Source organism: Mustela lutreola, chromosome 5 (genome assembly GCF_030435805.1).
Source record: "Mustela lutreola isolate mMusLut2 chromosome 5, mMusLut2.pri, whole genome shotgun sequence".
Taxonomy (NCBI): domain Eukaryota; kingdom Metazoa; phylum Chordata; class Mammalia; order Carnivora; family Mustelidae; genus Mustela; species Mustela lutreola.
The window spans coordinates 69,766,685-69,786,934 of NC_081294.1; the positions used below are offsets into that span (position 1 = coordinate 69,766,685).

The 20,250-nt window shown below is 37.2% G+C and overlaps 1 protein-coding gene across 1 annotated transcript in view; it reads left to right on the top strand.

The window, feature by feature from the left end:
* Positions 1–3,966: 3,966 nt before the first annotated feature.
* LYRM7 (LYR motif containing 7) overlaps positions 3,967–20,250 on the top strand; it is a 38,488-nt gene continuing 22,204 nt past the window's right edge. Inside the window, exons 1-4 of the mRNA XM_059174486.1 lie at positions 3,967–4,084; positions 12,563–12,635; positions 14,069–14,139; positions 18,435–18,516. Coding sequence (XP_059030469.1) covers positions 4,067–4,084; positions 12,563–12,635; positions 14,069–14,139; positions 18,435–18,516 — 244 coding nt within the window. The 5' untranslated portion in view covers positions 3,967–4,066. The remainder of the gene's footprint in view (positions 4,085–12,562; positions 12,636–14,068; positions 14,140–18,434; positions 18,517–20,250) is intronic.

Consider the following 20,250-nt stretch of genomic DNA (forward strand, 5'->3'; position numbering starts at 1 on the left):
CAGTATGTAAGCCCTCCCTGTACCAGGATATGTCTCCCTCTAGCAGTGGTTCTCACTGCACATTAAAATCACTTGGGGAACTTTTGAAAAATCCTCTTGAATCTGGCCAAACTCTTGATCAATCCAAATTGGACTCCAGGGTAGGGACCCAAGCAACCCGACTTTGTAAATCTCCCTCCACTGGGCAAACTTCTTCCCGGAAGTAATCAGCGTAATGTAACATGTCCCACCTTAAAGGAAGAACACCTTCCTTGACATACCCCTTCATATCTTTAATGCTTCTTATTTATTGTGTCTACTTTCTCATCTTTTAACCATTCCCCTCTTGTCAATATTGTTAAGGACCTCCACTTAACAAAATTCTGTGAACATTTCCGTTTCTTATCTTAGTAGACCTCTTGGCATTATTTTCTGTTGTTGATCATTTCCTTTCTTTTTTCTTTTTTTTTTTTTTCTTGAAGATTTTATTTATTTGAGAGACACAGTAAGAGAGGGAACACAAGCAGGGGGAGTGGGAGAGGGAGAATCGGGCTTCCCGCCGGGCAGGGAGCCCGATGCGGGGGCTAGAACCCAGGTCCCTGGGATCATGATCTGAGCCACTCAGGTGCCCCCATTTCCTCTTTTCAATAATAGTTTTCGCTCTCGTGGTCTTGTCTTCTATACTCCTTTGAATGCTATTTCTCCTTCACAGTAAGCGTCCAGTTCCAGACTTCTCAATGGGTTCCATTCTTGGCCTTCTTCTCTAGCTAACATTTAATTTCCACATGCCCTTACTAGGAAAAATTAACTATAGCTCCAGGACTATCCTATATGAGAATGTGTACTAGTTTGTCTTGTCCTGTCCTCTGCCAATGAAAATTATTGATTGTGGATCCCTTGAGTCTCAAAAGTGACTCGTTTGCTACTGTCAAAGACATTCCTAGGACAATTGGCAAAATCTAAATAATGCCTATCAATTAGATAGTAGCTTTGAAAGTTGTGTTAATTTTCTCAGATAACCACAGCAAAATTGTCAAAATTAGTTTCTCTGGGATGGGGTCTTATAATTTAGGTTTCTAACAGGTTTCCAAGTGATGCATTTGCTGGTTGCCCTGGAATCGTACTTTGAGGCCCACTGCTATAAGAGACTGTCTTTTTTTTTTTTTTTTTTTTTTTTTTTTAAGAATAAAAAAACCGAAGTATTTAGGAGTATGGGAGTGAGTATCATGTCAGCATCTCACTTTCAAACAGTAAAAAAATACAAAGAAAATGTTCATGTATAGAGAGAGAAAAGGATAAAGTAATTGTGGTCAACTGTTAACATTTGGGGAATCCTAGTGCTGCAGCATTCTACATCTACCATAATACCATTGACCAAGTTGCACAAGTCAAAAGCCATGAAATCATCCTAACTCTTTTTATTCTTGGCAATACAGATCATGAATCCAATCATTTTTTTTTCACCTCTTCTACTACACCACCCTAATCCAAGCCACTGTCATATTTTGCCTGGAGTACTTTGAGAGCCTCCTAGGTAAGTTCTGCTTCCATTGTAGTCAATTTGCCGTTCAGCACACAAAGTGATTTTTATATAATATAAATTATGATCTCACTCTACTGCTGGTAAGGCATTTCATCACAATATTAATCCTTACCTTGGATTCTAGGGTTCTTTCATGATCAGGCCCATGGCTGCTTCTCCTACTTCATTTCCTTCCATTTCAACCTTATTGACCAGCTTCAACTAAACTGGATATGGTAGGCAGAAGATGCCCATGTCCTAATCTCTGGAGCCTATGATTATGTTACTTTACATGGTAAAAGGGATTTCCAGATGTCATTAAATTAAGGATCTTCTGATGGGTGAGATTCCTGGATTGTCCAGATAGGGCAAATATAGTCATGGAGGCCTTATAAGTGAAAGAGGGATGCAGAAGAAGGAGGAGATATGATGGTGGAAGGAGAGGTGACAGTCAAAGATTGAAGATCCTCTACTGTTGGCTTTCAAGATAGAAGGGACCACAAACAGGTAATGTTCTGGAAGTCAGGAGTCTGAATTTCAGTGGGCTGAAATCATGTGTTAATAGGGCTGCATTCCTTCTAGAGGCTCTAGGGAAGAACATTTCCCTTACCTTACCTTCTAGAAGCTACCTGCATTTCTTGGGTTGAGGCCCCTTCCTCTATCTTCAGAACCAGCAATAGGGCATCTTCAAACCTCTCCCTGACTCTGCTTCCTTCTTCCACTTATAAGGATCCTTGAGATTACATTGGGCCCACCAGACAATCCATCTCAAAAGCCTTAATTTAATCACATCTGCAAAGTCCTTTTTGTCATATAAGGTAACATATTCAAAAATTCCTAGGATTTAAACAAGGACATCTTTGGAGGCCTTAATTCTGCCTACTTATAGCTCCATGAACTTATTTGAGGAATAAATTGGAATTCTTGTTTAGTTCTGATCTGACACTTTTGAGATGTTAACAAACCAGGACATATTCCTAGAATAAGCAAAATTATTATGTCGTTTATGGAACAGCTGAAGGAACCATACAGATTTATCTAAAAGAAGAGAAGCTCCAGTATTGAACTGATTTTGGCCCTGTGCGAACTTTATTTTCAAGTATTGGGAGATACGGGGTTTTGGTTAACTGAATACAGGACCCTAGTTAGCCTGAAATTATAACAATAAACTATGAATATTCAGGAAATTGGGCAATGATTCTAAGCTGGAAATGAAAATAAGTATGTTTTGATCATTCTTAAAAAATTAGAGGGCTCCATCATGCAATGTCACAAGATCATCTATTGTTTCCTATATAAAAGACAGTACTGAGTATATTTGGTTTAATTGCTTGGTTATGTTAAACATTCATCTGCAAATCTAATGAGTTACAATTTAAGAAGGCACCTATTATCTTGCTAGTCTGATGACTTGCATTATTTTTTAAAATGACATAATTCACAGAGGAGGAAAAAAGTCTTTACATCTTTTGCTTCAAATCATTCATTTCTAGTAAAAAGAAATTTTACCTGAAAATTAACCTGAAAGGCTGTGACATAGGGAAGGCAAACAACAATTATGCGATGAGGGAAAGGTTGAGATTTTTCTTGAAGTTTACAAGGTCCTAAATTAAAATGTACTTAAATAACATTTCTGTCTGCTTGACCAGCAAAACCAAAGAGTAGGGTAAGGTGAGTGAGCAGGATGTGCAGAGGGTAAGATTAGGTCAGGCATAGGGATTTGTGTCCCAAACCTTTATTTATCAGCAGTATGTTTTTTTGTTTTGTTTTGTTTTGTTTTAAGAATCATTTATTTTAGAGAAAGTGTGCAGGGGAGCACCTGAGCAAGGGGAGAGGCAGAGGGAGAGGGATGAAAGAAGCTACTCCCAGCTGAGGGTGGAGCGGAAGGGAGGGGAGGGGTTCAATCTCACTACCCAGAGATCAAGACCTAATCTGAAATCAAGGGTTGCCAGTGTAACAGACTGAGTCACCTGGCACCCCTCTAGCCTGTGGTCTTGAGCAAAGTAACTCTGCCTCGCCTTTTCCGGGAATTAATTGAGAGAAAGTACAAATAGCACTTTGGGAAGCCAGAATTCCAACCAACGGCAGCTATATTTGTTAGGACTTGGCTCTTACGCACTTTCACAAGGAGACAGTCGCGATTGGGAATCATTAACATAAAGGTTCTTTATTACATAACCCCAACGTCCAAGCAAGAAGTAATAACGTAGAAACATCGAAGCCATCCAATAAATAACCCACTCTCCTCACCTGTCTCATAAGAGACCGGAAGTGACTTTGCCCCTAACTAACATGGCGTCCAGGTAATTTCCGTCCTCCTCCTCTCTGGTGTTTGGGCTCGGCGGCTTCTCCCGGTCGTAACCCGCTGCAGCCATTTAGCAAACTTGTCTCCGGTGTCTCACTGTGGAGGGCGGGGCTACAAAGGGGAATCTGAGCGGTGATTGGTTGCGTCACATTAGGAACGTGACTTCAGGGAGTTGGATCGTCCACGCGGGCAGTGATTGGTTGCCGAGAGGCGGGGGCGACTTGATCGCCGGAGCTGTGTGCGCCGCGGTGAGGAGAGACATGGGTCAGGCGACCAAGGTGACAGGGCCCAGGGAGGGTTTGGGTTTGTTGCCTACGGGGAGGGAAAGCGAGCAGCCTTTTGCAGGTTGTCTGGAATTTCAGTAGGTGTGGGTTCAGAACCCTTCACGGAGCTCGTGAACTTTGCCCCTGAGGAGCCCAGTGACCACTTGCGAAGGGCGGTGGAGGATTTGTGCTGGTGCGAGGAGAGAGGGTGGCACCGTGTTTCCCTACTCCTCTCGTGGGGTACCAAAGTATGTGTTCGTACCTCGTGCAAGTTTCTGCCCCCGTTTCATCCCCACACCGAGTGTTTGAGGGACCTTTTTCACATGGTTGAGAGGTAGACGAGACGCCAAAGGCAGCTCTGCACTGGAACCATCTACTGAGTGAAAGGTCCGACGAGGTGGCGTTTAGTCGGATAACCGGAAGGTACCCCCAAAGTATGGCAGCCGAGGAAACTGAATCCTGGCGGAATCACTTGCCAAAAATCAACACCAACGGAGACAGAGCAGAGACGCATGAGACCTGAGTGCTCGGAATAAGCTTGGGAAGTGATGGTCCCGCCGGGTGCTTCCCTGAGGAACTGGTGTCCGACTGATTTCTTGTCAAACTGATGCACGTTCCTGGCTGGCGCACACTTCTTAGGAGCTAGCCATCCCTAGTCTCTGTCACTGGCTGCAGTATAAGCGTGGAAGCGGGGAAAAGGCCTGTTCCAGTAGAGTGAGGAAAGGCAGTGTTTGTGGTTGGTCAGTAATAAGGCACCACCAAGCGGTGCCTCCTGTACAACTGACTTTGGTGTTCGCAGTACATTTTAGTATATGTCACAGCATCAGTAGAAACAGTTGTAAAGAGTTATTCAGCTAATTTATTGAGTGTCTATAATAGCTATCAGTAATACCTTACAGCCAACATTTAGCCTGACCTGTCTAGGCATAGTGGATGCACCTTTGACTTCATAAAGAAATTTAGCAGGGAGGGGATTTTGAATTGAAAATACAGTGTATTTTGTGAGCTTATAGCTGGGATTTAGAGGGATGCAAATAATAATAATAATAATATCTTGGGATGTCTGGGTCGCTGAGTCAGTTGAGCATCCTGCTTTTATCTCAACTTAGGCCTTGATGTCAGTATCTTGAGTTGGAGCCCTGTGGTTGGGCTCCACACTGGGCATGAAGCCTATTTAAAAAAAAAAAAAAAATTTAAAGGGTGCCTGGGTGGCTCAGTGGGTTAAAGCCTCTGCCTTCAGCTCAGGTCATGATCTCAGGGTCCTGGGATCGAGTCCCGCATCAGGCTCTCTGCTCAGCAGGGAGCCTGCTTCCTCTTCTCTCTCTGCCTGCCTTTTTGTCTACTTGTGATCTTTCTCTATCAAATAAATAAATAAAATCTCCTAAAAAAATGGGAAAAAAAAGTCTTTAATAGAATTGAAAGTTAAGACCTGAAGTTTGATTAGAAATTAACTAAAAGAGGGTGCCTGGATGGCTCAGTTGGTTAAGCCGCTGCCTTCTGCTCAAGTCATGATCCCAGGGTCCTGGATTCGAGTCCTACATCGCAGTCCCCTGGCTCTGCAGGGAGCTTGCTTCTTCTCCCTCTCTCTGCCACTCCCACTGCTTTTGCATGCCCACACTCTCTCTGAAATAAATAAATAAAATCTTTTAAAAAGAAAAAATAAACTAGCTGGAAGAGAGGAAAAAAATATTTCAGAAAGAGGAAGAAGTATATGGAAAGTCCTTGAAGTGGGATGTTGCTTGCAAAACTTGAATTCAAAAGTAATTAAATAAGATTCATTCCAGAAACACTTTTGGGGAGCCCTGCTATGTATAGAAGATACTTATGGTAAGTGTAAAGGATACGTAGCCTTTGAGGAGGTATGGGACCACAGTGAATATGTATTTGATTCACATACTATGCAGTAAGTGCCCAATGCTGTGGATGTTCTCAGGAAGGGCATGTAACCCAGACTTAGAAGAGATAGAAAAGTAATAACTATCTAAAGTGAAACCTAGTTCAGAAATTTCCCATACACCCCTAATATTAACCCATTATGTAAGAAAATTGAGACAAAAAGCCTGAGTAACTTGTCCGTGCTACAATAAGTGGCAGTGTCCTGTTCCAACTGATCTGTAGAGAATCCACTTTCCAAATGCATTACCTAAATTATCCAATTAGTATAAGTAAATGAGGAAGAGAAGATAATCTGTGACCTTACTTTCTGCATTTAATAAAAATTTATTAACTCCAAGGTGATTTTAGCTCTTATAGCTCCAAGACAGTATTGATGACATTTTCCTTTTCTTATACTAGTTCTCTTGTTTTAAGTTTTTATTTAAATGCCAGTTAACCTACAGTGTAATATTAGTTTTAGGTGTATACTATAGTGATTCAACACTTCCATACAACACCTGCAATCCTTAATCCCTATCACCTGTTTAATCCATCCCCACTCTGGTAACCATTAGTTTGTTCCTTATACTTAAAGAGTCTCTTAGTTTGCTTCTCCCTTTTTTTCCCCCTTTTCTAATTTTTTTCTTTCTTAAATTCCACATATGAGTGAAATCATATGGTATTTGTCTTTCTCTGTTTTATTTTGCTTAGCATAATACTTTCTGGCTCCATCCACATCATTGCAAATGGCAAAATTTCATTCTTTTATGGCTGAACAATACTCCATTGTATATTTATGTCACTTCTTTATCCATTCATCAGTCAATGGACATTTGAGCTGTTTCCATAATTTTGCTATTGTAAGTAATTTTGCTGTAAACATCAGGATGCATATTACCCTTTGAATTAATGTATTTGAATTCTGTGGGTAAATACCTAGTATTGCAGTTGCTGGATCATAGGATAATTCTATTTTTAACTTTTTGAGGAACCTCCACACTGTTTTCCAGAGTGGCTGTACCACTTTGCATTCCTACCAGCTGTGCAAGAGGGTTCCTCTTCCACATCCTCACCGATATCTGTTATTTCTTTTGTTTTTGAGTTTAGCCATTCTGATAGGTATGAGGTGGTATCTCATGTAGTTTTGATTTGCATTTCTCTGATGATGAGTAATGTTGAGTGTCTTTTCATGTGTTTGTTGACTATCTGTATGTCTTCTTTGGAAAGATGTCTATTCATGTCGTCTACCCTTTTTTAAACTGGATTATTCATTTTATGGGTGTTGATTATTCATTTTATGGGTTTTATAAGTTCTTTGTATATTTTGGGTACTACATCCTTATCAGATATGTCATTTGCCAATATCTTTTTCCATTCTTCCTTTTAGTTTTGTTGATTGTTTTCTTTGCTGTGCAAAAGCTATTGTGATGTACTCCCAATTGTTTAATTATACTTTTGCTTCCCTTGACTCAGGAGACATATCTAGAAGTTGCTACAGCTAATGTAAAAGAGGTGACTGTCTGTGTTCTCTTCTAGGATTTTCATGGTATCATGTTTCATATTAAGGTCCTTAATCCATTTTGAATTTATTTTTGTGTACACTAGTTCTTAAATTAGGGATACTGGCTGTTTTGTTAATGAAATTAGTTTTTTCCCTGGAGAAACACGTAAAATGATTAGATTTACTTAACTTTCCACTTTGCTTTTAATCCCAGGTAACTTGTCTTCTACCACTCTTGTAATACTAAACTGCCTGGGTTTCTATGATATTCTATTACCTTTGAAGTCCATATTTCTACAATCTTTTCAAGGCAGTCTCAAAATTCTTTCAGTCTCTACACATTTCAATTTCAAAGCCACTTACATATTTTTGGGTACTCATTATAGCAATACCCCACTTCCCAATACTAACATCTGTATTAGTTTTCAATGGCTGTTCTAACAATGTACCACAAACTAGGTGGCTTAAAGCAACAGAAAGATATTGTCTCCACAATTCTAGAGCTAGACGTCTGAAATGAAGGTGCCAGCAGGGCCATGCATCCTCTGAAACTGGGTAGAATCCTTACTTCTATTTGATGTATTGATGCTAGCCATCAATCCTTGATGTTCATTGGCTTGTTGGCTTACTCTTGGATCACTCTGATCTCTGCCTCCATCTTCACATGGCATTCTGTGTGTCTCTGTTCACATGGCATTTCCTCCTTCTTTTAAGGATACCAGTCATATTGTATTATAGCCCACTTTAATGACCTCATCTTAACTTAATTCATCTGCAAAGACCCTATTTCCAAATAAAGTCACATTTTACAAGTACTAGGAATTAAGATTTAAGTATGTCCTTTGGAGGAACACAATTCAAGCTATAACAGGTATTTCTGAATTTATAGAAGTTTGAGTCATTTCTCCTTTTTGACTGTTGTGAATAGTGCTGCTATGATCGTTTATGTCCAAGTTTTTGTGTAGACCTATGCTTTCATTTCTGTCGGCTGTGTATCTTAAGTGTCGAATTGCTAGATCAGGTGATAACATTATGTTTGACTTTTTGAGCAACTGGCAAACTGTTTTCCAAACAAGTTACAACATTTTATATTCCCACCAGTAATGTAAAAGAGTTTCAGTTTCCCCACATTCTCACCAATACTCCTTACTGATTTTCTTTTTCGTTACAGCCATTCTGCTTGGCTTAAGTTTATTTCACTGAGATTTAGATTTCTATTTCCCAGATGCCAAATCATATTGAGCATCTTTTTATGGCCTTGATGACCATTTGTCTATCTTTAGTGAAATGTCTATTGAAATCCTTTTTCTATGTTTTTATTGTAGAGTTATAAAAGTTCTTTAATTGTTCCAAATAACAGCCCCTTACCACATATATGGTATGGAAATATTTTCTTCTGTTTAGGGCTTGTCTTTTCTCTTTTCTGATAATGTCTTTTCCCTTTCTCTTTCTAAAGCAATTTTTTTTTTTTTTTTTTTAGTTTTCATGATGACTAAGCTCGCCATTTTAACTTAGTCCTCTCATTTACAAATTTTGGTTAATTAGTTTTCATTTTTTTTTTAAGCTACTATGACTGTATAAAATTGTCCACAGCGGAGTCTTCTAATATATGATTACATTGCTTTTTTTTTTCTAATTGTGTAAGGTTTAAAATATCGAAGTGTTATAAACAGAAACCAATAGGTGTGTACTTCCTTCTACATACTCCCAATTCTGCTCCCCAGGGATAAGTGCTTTTAATCATTTTAGCTATTCTTACATTTACCTCCCTGTTTCTAAAGAATATATTTAAACTGCTATTCGTTTTTTTTTCTTTTGAGAGATACTGTTTACTAACTTTTAACAATACAAGTTGATGACTAAGCTCGCCATTTTAACTTAGTCCTCTCATTTACAAATTTTGGTTAATTAGTTTTCATTTTTTTTTTAAGCTACTATGACTGTATAAAATGTCCACAGCGGAGTCTTCTAATATATGATTACATTGCTTTTTTTTTTCTAATTGTGTTTTTCTTGAAATTAATAACCATGTTTTTATTATCATTGGTTAGTTTCCTACTTACCTGTTCCCAAAATCAGTTATCAGTTTGGTTTTTTTCCTGGGAACATTTTTTCTGGAGTAGTTCAAACTTCTGCTGTAGTCTAGACTAGTTGCTTTGTGGGCCGGCCACACAGATGCTGACCTGTATTTGTCCTTCACCTTCTTTGTGTTGGTTCACCCTTCTCACTGGTTCCCATGTTTTTCTTTTATAGTTCATCCCCTTGTTGTGGAACACACTCTTTTATAGCTTTACAAGGAAGGATATGGCAGATAAAATACGTTGTATTTTCAAAACGTCTCTTTGCCTTTGCAGTTAAATGATAATCTGGCTATGTATGGTATTCTTTTTTTTTTTTTTTTAAGATTTTATTTATTTGACAGAGATCACAGGTAGACAGAGAGGCAGGCAGAGAGAGAGAGAGGAGGAAGCAGGCTCCCCATTGAGCAGAGAGCCCCATGCAGGGCTCAAATCCCAGGACCCCGGGATCATGACCTGAGCCGAAGTCAGAGGCTTTAACTGACTGAGCCACCCAGGTGCCCCTATGTATGGTATTCTAAGCTGGACCTTTTTTTGGTTTTTTTTTTGGTGGGCAGCAAAGTTTATTAAGTGATAGTAAAGTGATAGTACAGAGCTCCTAAAGAGGAAGGGGACCGGAGAGAATTGCTTTGGACATTTTTTTTTTAACTTGAAAATCTTACACCATTGTCTTCTCACAGTAATACTGTTTAGAAGGCAGGTGTCATTCTGATTTTCTATCCTTTTTATGTAAACTGTTTATCTTTGAATTTTTTTTTTTATTAGCATTGTTCTGAACCTATATTATGATGTACTATGGTATGGGTTTTGTGTTGGGCACTTGGAGCTTTTTCAGTCAAGCAGCTGATTAACCTTACTTGGTGACATTTTCTTAATTTTTCCCCTTTTTAATTTATTTTGTCTGTTTTCTCTGCCCTTTTTTTTAAAGATTTATTTGTTTGAGAGAGAGATGGTGAAGGGTTGAGAGAGAATCTTAAGCAGACTCCACACCAAGAGCAAACGCTAATGCAGGGCTCCGTCCCAGAGCCCTGAGATCATGACCTGAGCCAAAATTAATAGTCAGACACTTAACCAACTAAGGGACCCAGGGGCCCCTCTGTTCTTTCTTGTTGGAAATCCTGAGTGGTTTTTTTTTGTTTGTTTTATTTTTGTTTTTTAAAGATTTTATTTACTTATTTGACAGAGATCACAGGTAGGCAGAGAGGCAGGCAGAGAGAGAGGAGGAATCAGGCTCCCTGCTGAGGAGAGAGCCCGATATGGGGGCTCAATCCCAGAACCCTGAGATCATGATCCGACCCGAAGGCAGAGGCTTTAACCCGCTGAGCCACCTAGGCACCCCTGGAAATCCTGTTAATGTAATCGTTGGTTCACTTAGAGGACTCCCTTAATTGTGTTTTCTCTCCTCAATTTCTGAGTTTTTATTTTACTTCTCAGCTGTTTTTTCTATCCTTAATATTTGCTATCACTCATTTGTTACCTGAGCACCTTGGGTGTTTTCTGAATGTTCCTTTTTTAATTCACTGTGACTTCTTTTTGTTGTTATTACATCTTTGCAGTCACTTAAGTTTCTGAAGAAGTTTGTTGTGGTTTTGGTTTTTGTTTTGTTGTATTTTTATGTTTTCTGCTTCATGTTTCCTGTTTCTGCTTTGGTGTCTGCCTTTGATGTTATAGGTTTTCTAATATATGTAAATACCTAAAACAATGGCTAGCACACAGAGTATACTTAGTAAATAAATATTAGATATTTTATCTAGTGAGTGAATTGGAGGAAAGGAGGAAATAGTGGTAGAGTGTCTAAGTGATCTAAGCAAGAGATGGGAGGGTCTGAACTTAAATAATTTTCAGGAATGGAGAATATCAAAACATTAGAGAGACATTCCTAAAATTTTCACATGAAGCGTAATATAGATTAAAAGAATTGCCTAGAGATTTCCAGCTTGAGAAACTCAGTGTCTTCTGTTTCTGAAATTGAAAAGACAGGAGAGGGCGCCTGGGTGGCTCAGTGGGTTAAGCCGCTCAGGTCATGATCTCAGGGTCCTGGGATCGAGTCCCACATCGGGCTCTCTGCTCGGCAGGGGGCCTGCTTCCCTTCCTCTCTCTCTGTGATCTCTTCCCTTCCTCTCTCCTACTGTGATCTCTCTCTGTCAAATAAATAAATAAAATCTTTAAAAAAAAAAAAAAAGAAAGAAAAGACAGGAGAAAAAACAATAAAACAATACTGGGTGATCAATACTGAGTACTTTTTAAACTTGAGAAGTGTGAGGTAGGCTTGGCCTAACACTAAGGCCTCTACACAGTCTGTCTTCTACCAAATGTCAGGCTCTTCTCTCTGTTTTTTTAACATAGTCTTAGAATATTCATAAGTCTCAGCGTTCCACTTCTTTGGGAAATCACAATTATACTTTCCTAAATTATCTGAAACATCTTCCTTCTGGGCTCTCTTAAGATGTAGTAAGTCCATGAGTTTGTATAAATGTGTATAAAACTTTAAAAGCAGTTGAAGGTCTCAACATGGTAAGAAAAGTGAGAACGAATACATACCAGACTAATAAAGTTACTCTAGCAGACTGGTTTTGGCAGGAGGATTATTAACTTTTTAACCATACTTGGTTTTTCCCAAAGAACTTGGTATTTTTAGGGCACCTGGGTGGCTCAGTGGGTTGGGCCTCTGCCTTCAGCTTGGGTTGTGATCTCAGGGTCCTGGGGTCGAGCCCCACATCGGGCTCTCTGCTTGGCAGGGAGCCTGCTTCCCTCTCTCTCTCTGCCTGCCTCTCTGCCTATTTGTGATCTCTCTCTATCGAATAAATAAATAAAATCTTCACAAAAAAAAAAAAGAACTTGGTATTTTTGTAAATGTAATTTTTTTTTAATTTAAAGATCAATTAAGAAGGGAAAGTTATTTTGGCAAACCCTGGTTTTCACCAGCTATTTTGAAAAATAATCAAAATAACAAAAGGTAAAATACTTTGTAATCCTTTTAATTATATAAAATGTCAATTTTCTTTTTTTGAGGTCTGAATTCTAATTTTTTTTTTACAGGTTTTACAGCTCTTTAAAACATTACACAGGACCAGACAACGAGTTTTTAAAAATGATACCAGAGCATTAGAAGGTAGGTTTATTTTCACCACTTTGGAGTAAATCAGTTCTTCACATATCCAAGAGAACTTGTATAGTCAAGACCCAGCTTGGAGAGTGATCTTTGTTATCTCTCCCCTAATGTTGTTATGTTTTATGAACATTGGTTTATATTACACTACTTTGGGGAGTATCTACTTAAATATTTTTAACATCTAGTGTTTATAGAGAACCAGAAAAGATAAAAAATTCAGCACACTCCATTGCTTGTCAAGCCATTAAACTTATTTCTATTATATAATCATATTTTCACAGTCCCTAGGAACAGATACTTCCATATTTTTAATTCCTTGTGCCATTCTAGAAGTGATAGCAGCTGTGAAAGAGAATCTGTCCCAAATGTTTTACAAATTTAGTGTTTCACTGTTTTAAGTGGCTTTAATCGTATCTAGAAGTCAGAGTTCTGAAGCTAAAGTTAGGTATTGGTCATGTGCAGTATCTGTTTTCATATATTACTAAAACTCTTTAGGAGGGCACCTAGGTAGTATCCCTACTGTCCCTAGGAATTCAAGTTTTTGTAATTTACCAAGAATAATTTCTTGAATATTAAAGTACATACGTCATATTATATATGCTTTACCAAATTCATGTAATTCTTCCTATATCCCTGTGGGGTAGTTACTGTTAAAACTTATTTTTTCCAATGAGAAAACTGATAAAATGTGAAAGGATTTGACCCACATCATACTAGTGAGAGGTAGAGCTGGGATTTATCCTAAGCAGTTTGGCTCTAAATCCCAAATCTTCAGCACCTTATATTGAAATATATAAAGCATAGAAGGAGGGTTTTCTGGCTGTTCTCCATCAACAGCACTTTAAGTGTTATTAAGTGACATAAGAACAGCTAACATGGTGTAGTTACTAAGCACTTTACATGGGTTGTTCCTTTACATGCTCAAATAACAATAAGGCAGTTGTCAGATTAGACTAAAATTATGCTATAATGATGACAAAGTGCCAGCCAAACCATTTTTATGTATATTTTGGTACTTTGTCTTTATTGAGTGTGTGTGTGTGTGTTTGTGGTTTAACATGTTTGTATATATTGAGTTTTGCCATTTTAAAGCATTTTAAATTTTCAGATTCATAGAAAAAAAGTATTAAATGGGATTCACTAGAATCTGATAGCTAGAGATATGCAAATGAATTGGAGGTATAGAGCAAGAAATGAAAGTATTAATATATTAGAGTGTGTTAGGTTTAATTAAAAATTTGCCAGCCTGTCAAAAGTTTTCCAGGATAGTTTAAAAAAAAAAGTCTTATTTTTATAATTAGTTTCACTTGAGGCAAAACTATTTTGACTACTAGTGAAGTAGTCATTCATAATGAATAACATATAAATTCTTGGGACAGGAATTATAAATTAGAAGAGAAATATTTATATATATATTTTTTTTCTTTCTCTAGCAGCCAGAATAAAGATAAATGAAGAATTCAAAAGTAATAAAAGTGAAACTTCTCCCAAGAAAATAGAAGAGGTATAGTAATTGAGTCTTTCAATTATGATAAAGCCCTTATACATTTTCTTAGAGAATGATGAAAATAGAGGGTGTATATGAAATAAAAATTATTACTTGATGGTTGAAGGCATCACAATTATAGGTAACCTTCACTTGTTTGGTATGGCTCACCTCTTCAAGGTCATCCTCTACACCCCTAAGACAGCAAGTTGCCAGTGTATAGAACATAGATGTAGCTATGGTCAAAGCAAGAGCAGTTGAACCAACCCAGAAATCCACAGAAATTCTATCTTTATGTAAGGCAAATGAGTAAACCTAAGGAGAGTGAGTATTAGAACTACAGAAGGAATTTCTGTTCATTTAGCTCAAGTAGACTAGCTTTTTTTTTTTTAATTCCTAACTCAACAGTGAAAGTTAATCAGCCACAATTTGTGAACTATTCTTGCTTCGCCTTTTGGTCACTTGCTCTAGTTGAAGACAGTCAGTCTACTGACACTGATCTGTGAGCTTCTTAATACTCCCAGTACATGTTCATTTAAAAAAATGCACAATTCCATTTTTGTATAAAATCATGCTGCATATACATACATATTGTCTCTATTTTGAGCCTCTTAAGTGTTTCTGTATCTAACTTGGTATGAATGTAGGAAAAGGACCCTTAGGAGGAAAATAAAAAATGGAAATTTATTTGCAGGAGCAGTTATAATTCCAAGAATTGTTTTGATAAGGAGGAAGCTACAAATTAGAGAAAATCTTCAATGTTTAATAAAATTTCTACATGTTAAATTTTTTTTATAAAAATAAATTTATAAATTTATTTTGGAGCACCTGGGCAACTCAGTGGGTAAAGCCTCTACCTTTGGCTCGGGTCATGATCTCAGAGTCCTGGGATCAAGCCCCACATCAAGCTCCCTGCTCAATGGAGAGCCTGCTTCCCCCTCTCTGCCTGCTGCTCTGCCTACTTGTGATCTCTCTGTCAAAAAAATAAATAAAATATTTTTTAAAAATACATTTATTTTTAGTAGAGAAAAATGCTGTTTTTAGAATAGTAAATATCTGAATCAAGTTAATAAGTTAAAATGAGATAGCCTAAATGTTTTTATTCCTCTGATATAAAAAAGAAAGGAAAAGATTTCATTTAACAATCTGGTAGGGCAAATAGGGACCATGTAGTTTTTATTCATGGCAGAAGTTAAGATGACATCATAATCAAGTCATAAGTTGAAGAGAAGTTACAAGATCTATACAAAAGTTTGCATTATTTGCTGGTCAGTAGGCTGATGAATAACAATATGGTAATTATTTTTAAAATTAGAAATCATGATAAAAAATTTTTAAATTGGCATATCTATATCAACTGGGAAATGAACTACAATCTTCTAAATTCCTTTTACTTGTAAAGCACTAATTTAACATAAAGCAGTTTAGAAATGACATATTTGTTATATGCAAATGTATATTTTGTATAATTCTGCATAGATTAAAGCAGAGAGCCCTACGCGGGGCTCGATCCCATGACCTAAGCTGAAGGCAGAGGTTTAACCCACTGAGCCACCCAGGCGCCCCAGGTATCTTTTATACCAGCAGTTCTCTGTTTAGTCTCAAGACCGTTTGCCTTCTTAGAAGTTGAGGACCCCAAAAAGTGCATTTCATGTGGTGTGTCTTTAAATATTTTCCTTAGTAGGAATTGAAATTAAGAGATTTTTGAAATTTGTATTTTTTGTCTAAAAATAATAAACTCATTACATGGTAACAAATACACTGTTTATGGAAAATAACTATTTTCAGGACATTTAGTAAGAAGAGTGAGCACTGTTTTACCATTTTGCAAATCTCTTTAAAGTCTGGCTTAATAGAAAGCAATTCAGTTCTCCTGTCTGCTTCCTCATTCAATTTGGTGCAGTGTATTTTAAGTTAAAATATATGAAGAAAATTCAGCCTCGCACAGATAAGTAGTTGGAAAAGAGTAGGAGTATATAATAGTCTTTTCAAAATAAGTTGTGAATCTGGGCCGTCTGGGTGGCTCAGTGATTTAGCCTCTACCTTTGGCTCGGGTCATGATCCTGGAGTCCTGGGATTGAGCCCCACATTGGGCTCTCTGCTTGGCAGGGAGCCTGCTTCCTCCTCTCTCGGCCTGCCTCTCTGCCTACTTGTGATCTCTGTCTGTCAAATAAATAAATAAAATCTTTAAAAAAAAAAAAACAAGTTGTGAATATTCTTTTATACTACACCTCAACAAATAGTAAACTTCCTTCAAGGTTAGTTGCATTGTGGAACTCTGTTATCTGTTAGACCAGTGGGTGGAAAGAGGTAGATAGGTAAGTAAGGAGATAGATAGATTTTTTGGTGGGGGGGAGCCCTCCAGGATTCATACAGACCACCTCCTGCTCTTCCTTTCTGATTTCCCCTTATCCCTTATTACTCATCAAGCCTTGTTTCCTGCCTTAGACCTATGAGTCTAAGGTTTAAGTACTTCCAGTGGATGAGGAGACCCATTTTTATTCTTTCTTTCTCCTGCTAAGTCCCTTCTCAGATCTGTTGGGAGTTGAGACTTTGCTCTTCTACCCCTTCTCTATGTCTGTTAATGGCAGCTCCCATCTTTTATTGCTCAGACCAAAAAAACTTGGTGCTCTCTTTCTTGATTGCTGTCTTTCTCTCACACTTATATCCAACCTGTCAACCAATTTTTTTGACTTCAGAATATATCTGGAATTCAACCACTGCTCATCCTCCCCATCATTACCTCCTACTTCAAGCCACCATCATCTTTCACTTGATTGTTACAACAGCCTCCTAGTGGGTCTCACTGTTTCCTCCCTAACCTCCCTACAGTCTATTCTCAATACCTTTAAAGGCTGATTGAGCCTTTTTTTTTTTTTTCAAGATTTTATTTATTTGACAGAGATCACAAGTAGCAGAGAGGCAGGCAGAGAGAGAGTTGAGGAAGCAAGCTCCCCTCTGAACAGGGAACCCAATGCAGGGCTCGATCCCAGGACCCTGGGATCATGACCTGAGCCAAAGGCAGAGGCTTCAACCCACTGAGCCACCCAGGCACCCCAGATTGAAACTTTTAAATAAAAAGACATAGGCCATCACTCCTGTATTCACAACCCCCATAGCTTCTCATCCCAAAGCAAAATCTAAAGTCTTTACTGTGAACTATAAGACTGTATCATCTGACATCTGTTGACTTCCACTCAGGTCCCTCCGTCCCTCTTAATTATTACATTCTGAGTGCATTGAGAGCATTTGCATTTACCAAGAACTTTCCTATCTCAGAGCGTTTATGCTTGCTTATTTCTAGAATATTATTCTCCTGCAGGCCCTTAAGCTTTCATTTAGTAGACCAGTAGGTTGAATCTGCCTTTCTCTTTGAATGGATCTTTTACCATGCATGATTTTGTAACATCTTGCACTGTTGATTTGGGAAATAGAAGTTCACCAAGTAATGCATATCTTCTAAATGTTAATGTAATTCAGTATGTAATATTTTAAGATTATATTTATTAATATTAATATCTAATCAGAAAAATCCATAAGCATTGAAAAACTGTCAATGGCAGATACAGTTTCCCTAGAATTCTATTTTTTTCTTGAAAATGTGAATTTTATCATTGTCAGCAAATACAGTTAGTTGTTTTCTTGAAGTAACAGAGTCAACTTGTTCATTTTCAAGAAAATGTTTGCCAAATACCCAAGTATAAATGATCATAGTTCGTCTACTGTTCATTCATATAAAAGTGTATTCCATGGAGAAAGCTTTACTTCTCACAACTTGGTGCAGAGAGCTTTAGTATTATGAAAATCATTTTGACTTCATGGTATCTAAAAGGATCTCAAGGTCCTTCAGGAGTCCACAGCTTTGAGAATCTTTGTTCTAGTCCACTTTATTTTGCATATGATAAATTCTGAAACTTAAAGAGAGTAGGTTTTTAACCCAAGGTCTTATATTTAATGATAGAGCTATTTCAACTCCTAGTTTAGTATTATTTCTAGTATTTAGAACATCCAATTCTATAAAAGAAAGATTCAACCCTCTCCCAAAGAAAACAACATTTTAAACATAAAAATATATATATTCCAACAAAAAATATTCTGAATCTCTTTTGGAACAAAATATGGAACAGATGGATAAAAGTTAAAAGTACACACATGTCTGAGTTTTCTGTATGCTTGGAATGGTTACAAAAAGTTAAAGGCAGTATAACCCAAAAAGAAATAACTGTAAACTTACAGTTTTCAAAAAACAGTACATTCATAAGGACCATTAAAAAAATACCCAAAGGATTTATTCTGTTTGGTTTTCTTAACAGCTAATAAAAATAGGTTCCGATGTTGAATTGTTGCTCAGAACATCTGTTATACAAGCTATTCACACAGACCACAATACACTGAGTAAGTAAAATTTAAAAAAAAATAATTTGTGACTTCATTGTATTTTAAAATACTGAGCAATTGCAACACTTTTAATGTTGAATAGTAAAACAGCTTGATTTTGCCAGTGTATATGTATCTTGTATACATTTGTAAGGCTACCATTTTAAATGGCAGGTTATAAAACTTTGCTGTACTGTATTTTTTTCTTTTTCTTTTTTAAATTTATGTTTTCTTTTTAATCTTAACCACTGGTTACATTACAGACTAGTTAGAAAGACAGTATGACTAGCTTTTCATCATATTTATTTGGGGTTCTTTCGTGTTATCTTTTATCACCTACTTAAACTGTCTAGTTCTTTACCTTTTATTCTATGAATAGAGTTATTTTTAAAATGGTTATAAGAAATGGAGATATAGCTAAGGATCCTCCATTATACCTCCAGACTCCTTGTAGGGCTTCAGCAGAGTTTTCATTTCACATTATATTTTGTTTGCATTGCCTAAATAAATGTATCTTTAGGGACAACAACAAGAACAACAAAAGAGATGGTATTCAAATTTTTGAAAGGCTTCTTCTTTTTTTTAAGTGAGCTACCAAATTATACAAGCAGAAAAGTGCACAATTTATAACTATATAGCCAGTGAGTTTTCACAAGGTGAAATATCCATGTAACCAACATCTACAGTAAGCTATTTAATATTACCAGTATCTCCAAAATCCATCATGTCCTCATGTCTTTTCCAGATACCCCCTTCCAACAAGCGAACCACTATACTACTACTACTATAGATTTTAAACTTAGTATAATAAAATGTTCGAACTTCATGTAAATGGAATCATATAGGAATACTGTTTTGTCTAGTTTCTTTCAGCATTATATTTGTGAGATTCATCTATATTGTTGTGTATACCAACAATTCTATGACTATTGTTTGTATATACCACAGTTTATCCTTCCTGTTCATTTGGGTTGCTCCTAGTTCTGCACTATAATGAATATTGATTCTTTGAACATTATTGGATGTGCCTTTTAGTTTAAAATTTGTACATATATGAAAAATGAAATGTACACATATATTTACACATACATGTACATATGTATGTACATATATATAAAACATATATATACACAATTGACCCTTGAACAGGAGAGGGGCTAGCGTTGCTGACGTCCTGCATGTTAGAAAATTCATGTAGGGACACCTGGGTGGCTCAGTGGGTTAAGCCTCTGCCTTCAGCTTAGCTCATGATCTCAGGGTCCTGGGATCAAGCCCCACATCAGGCTCTCTGCTCAGCGGGGAGCCTGCTTCCCCCTCTTTCTCTCTGCCTGCCTCTCTGCCTACTTGTGATCTCTGTCAAATAAATAAATAAAATCTTTAAAAAAAAAAAAAAGAAAAGAAAAGAAAAGAAAATTCATGTATAATGTGCCTGGCTAGCTCAACTGGTTAAGCATCCAGCTACTGATTTCGGCTCAGGCCATGATCTCTGGGCGTGGAGCCTGCTTAAGATTCTCTCTCCCTCTCCTGCCCCTCCCCACTGCTTGAAGTCTCTCTCTCTCTCTTAAAAAAAAAAAAAATTATGTATAACTTTTGACTACCCAAAAATCTGAACTACTGATAGCCACCTTTAATGAGAAGCCTTACTGATAACATAAGCAGTACATTAATACATATTTTGTATGTTATATGTATTATAAGCTATAGTCTTAAAATAAGCTGGAGAAAAGAGAATGTTATTAAAATCATAAGAGA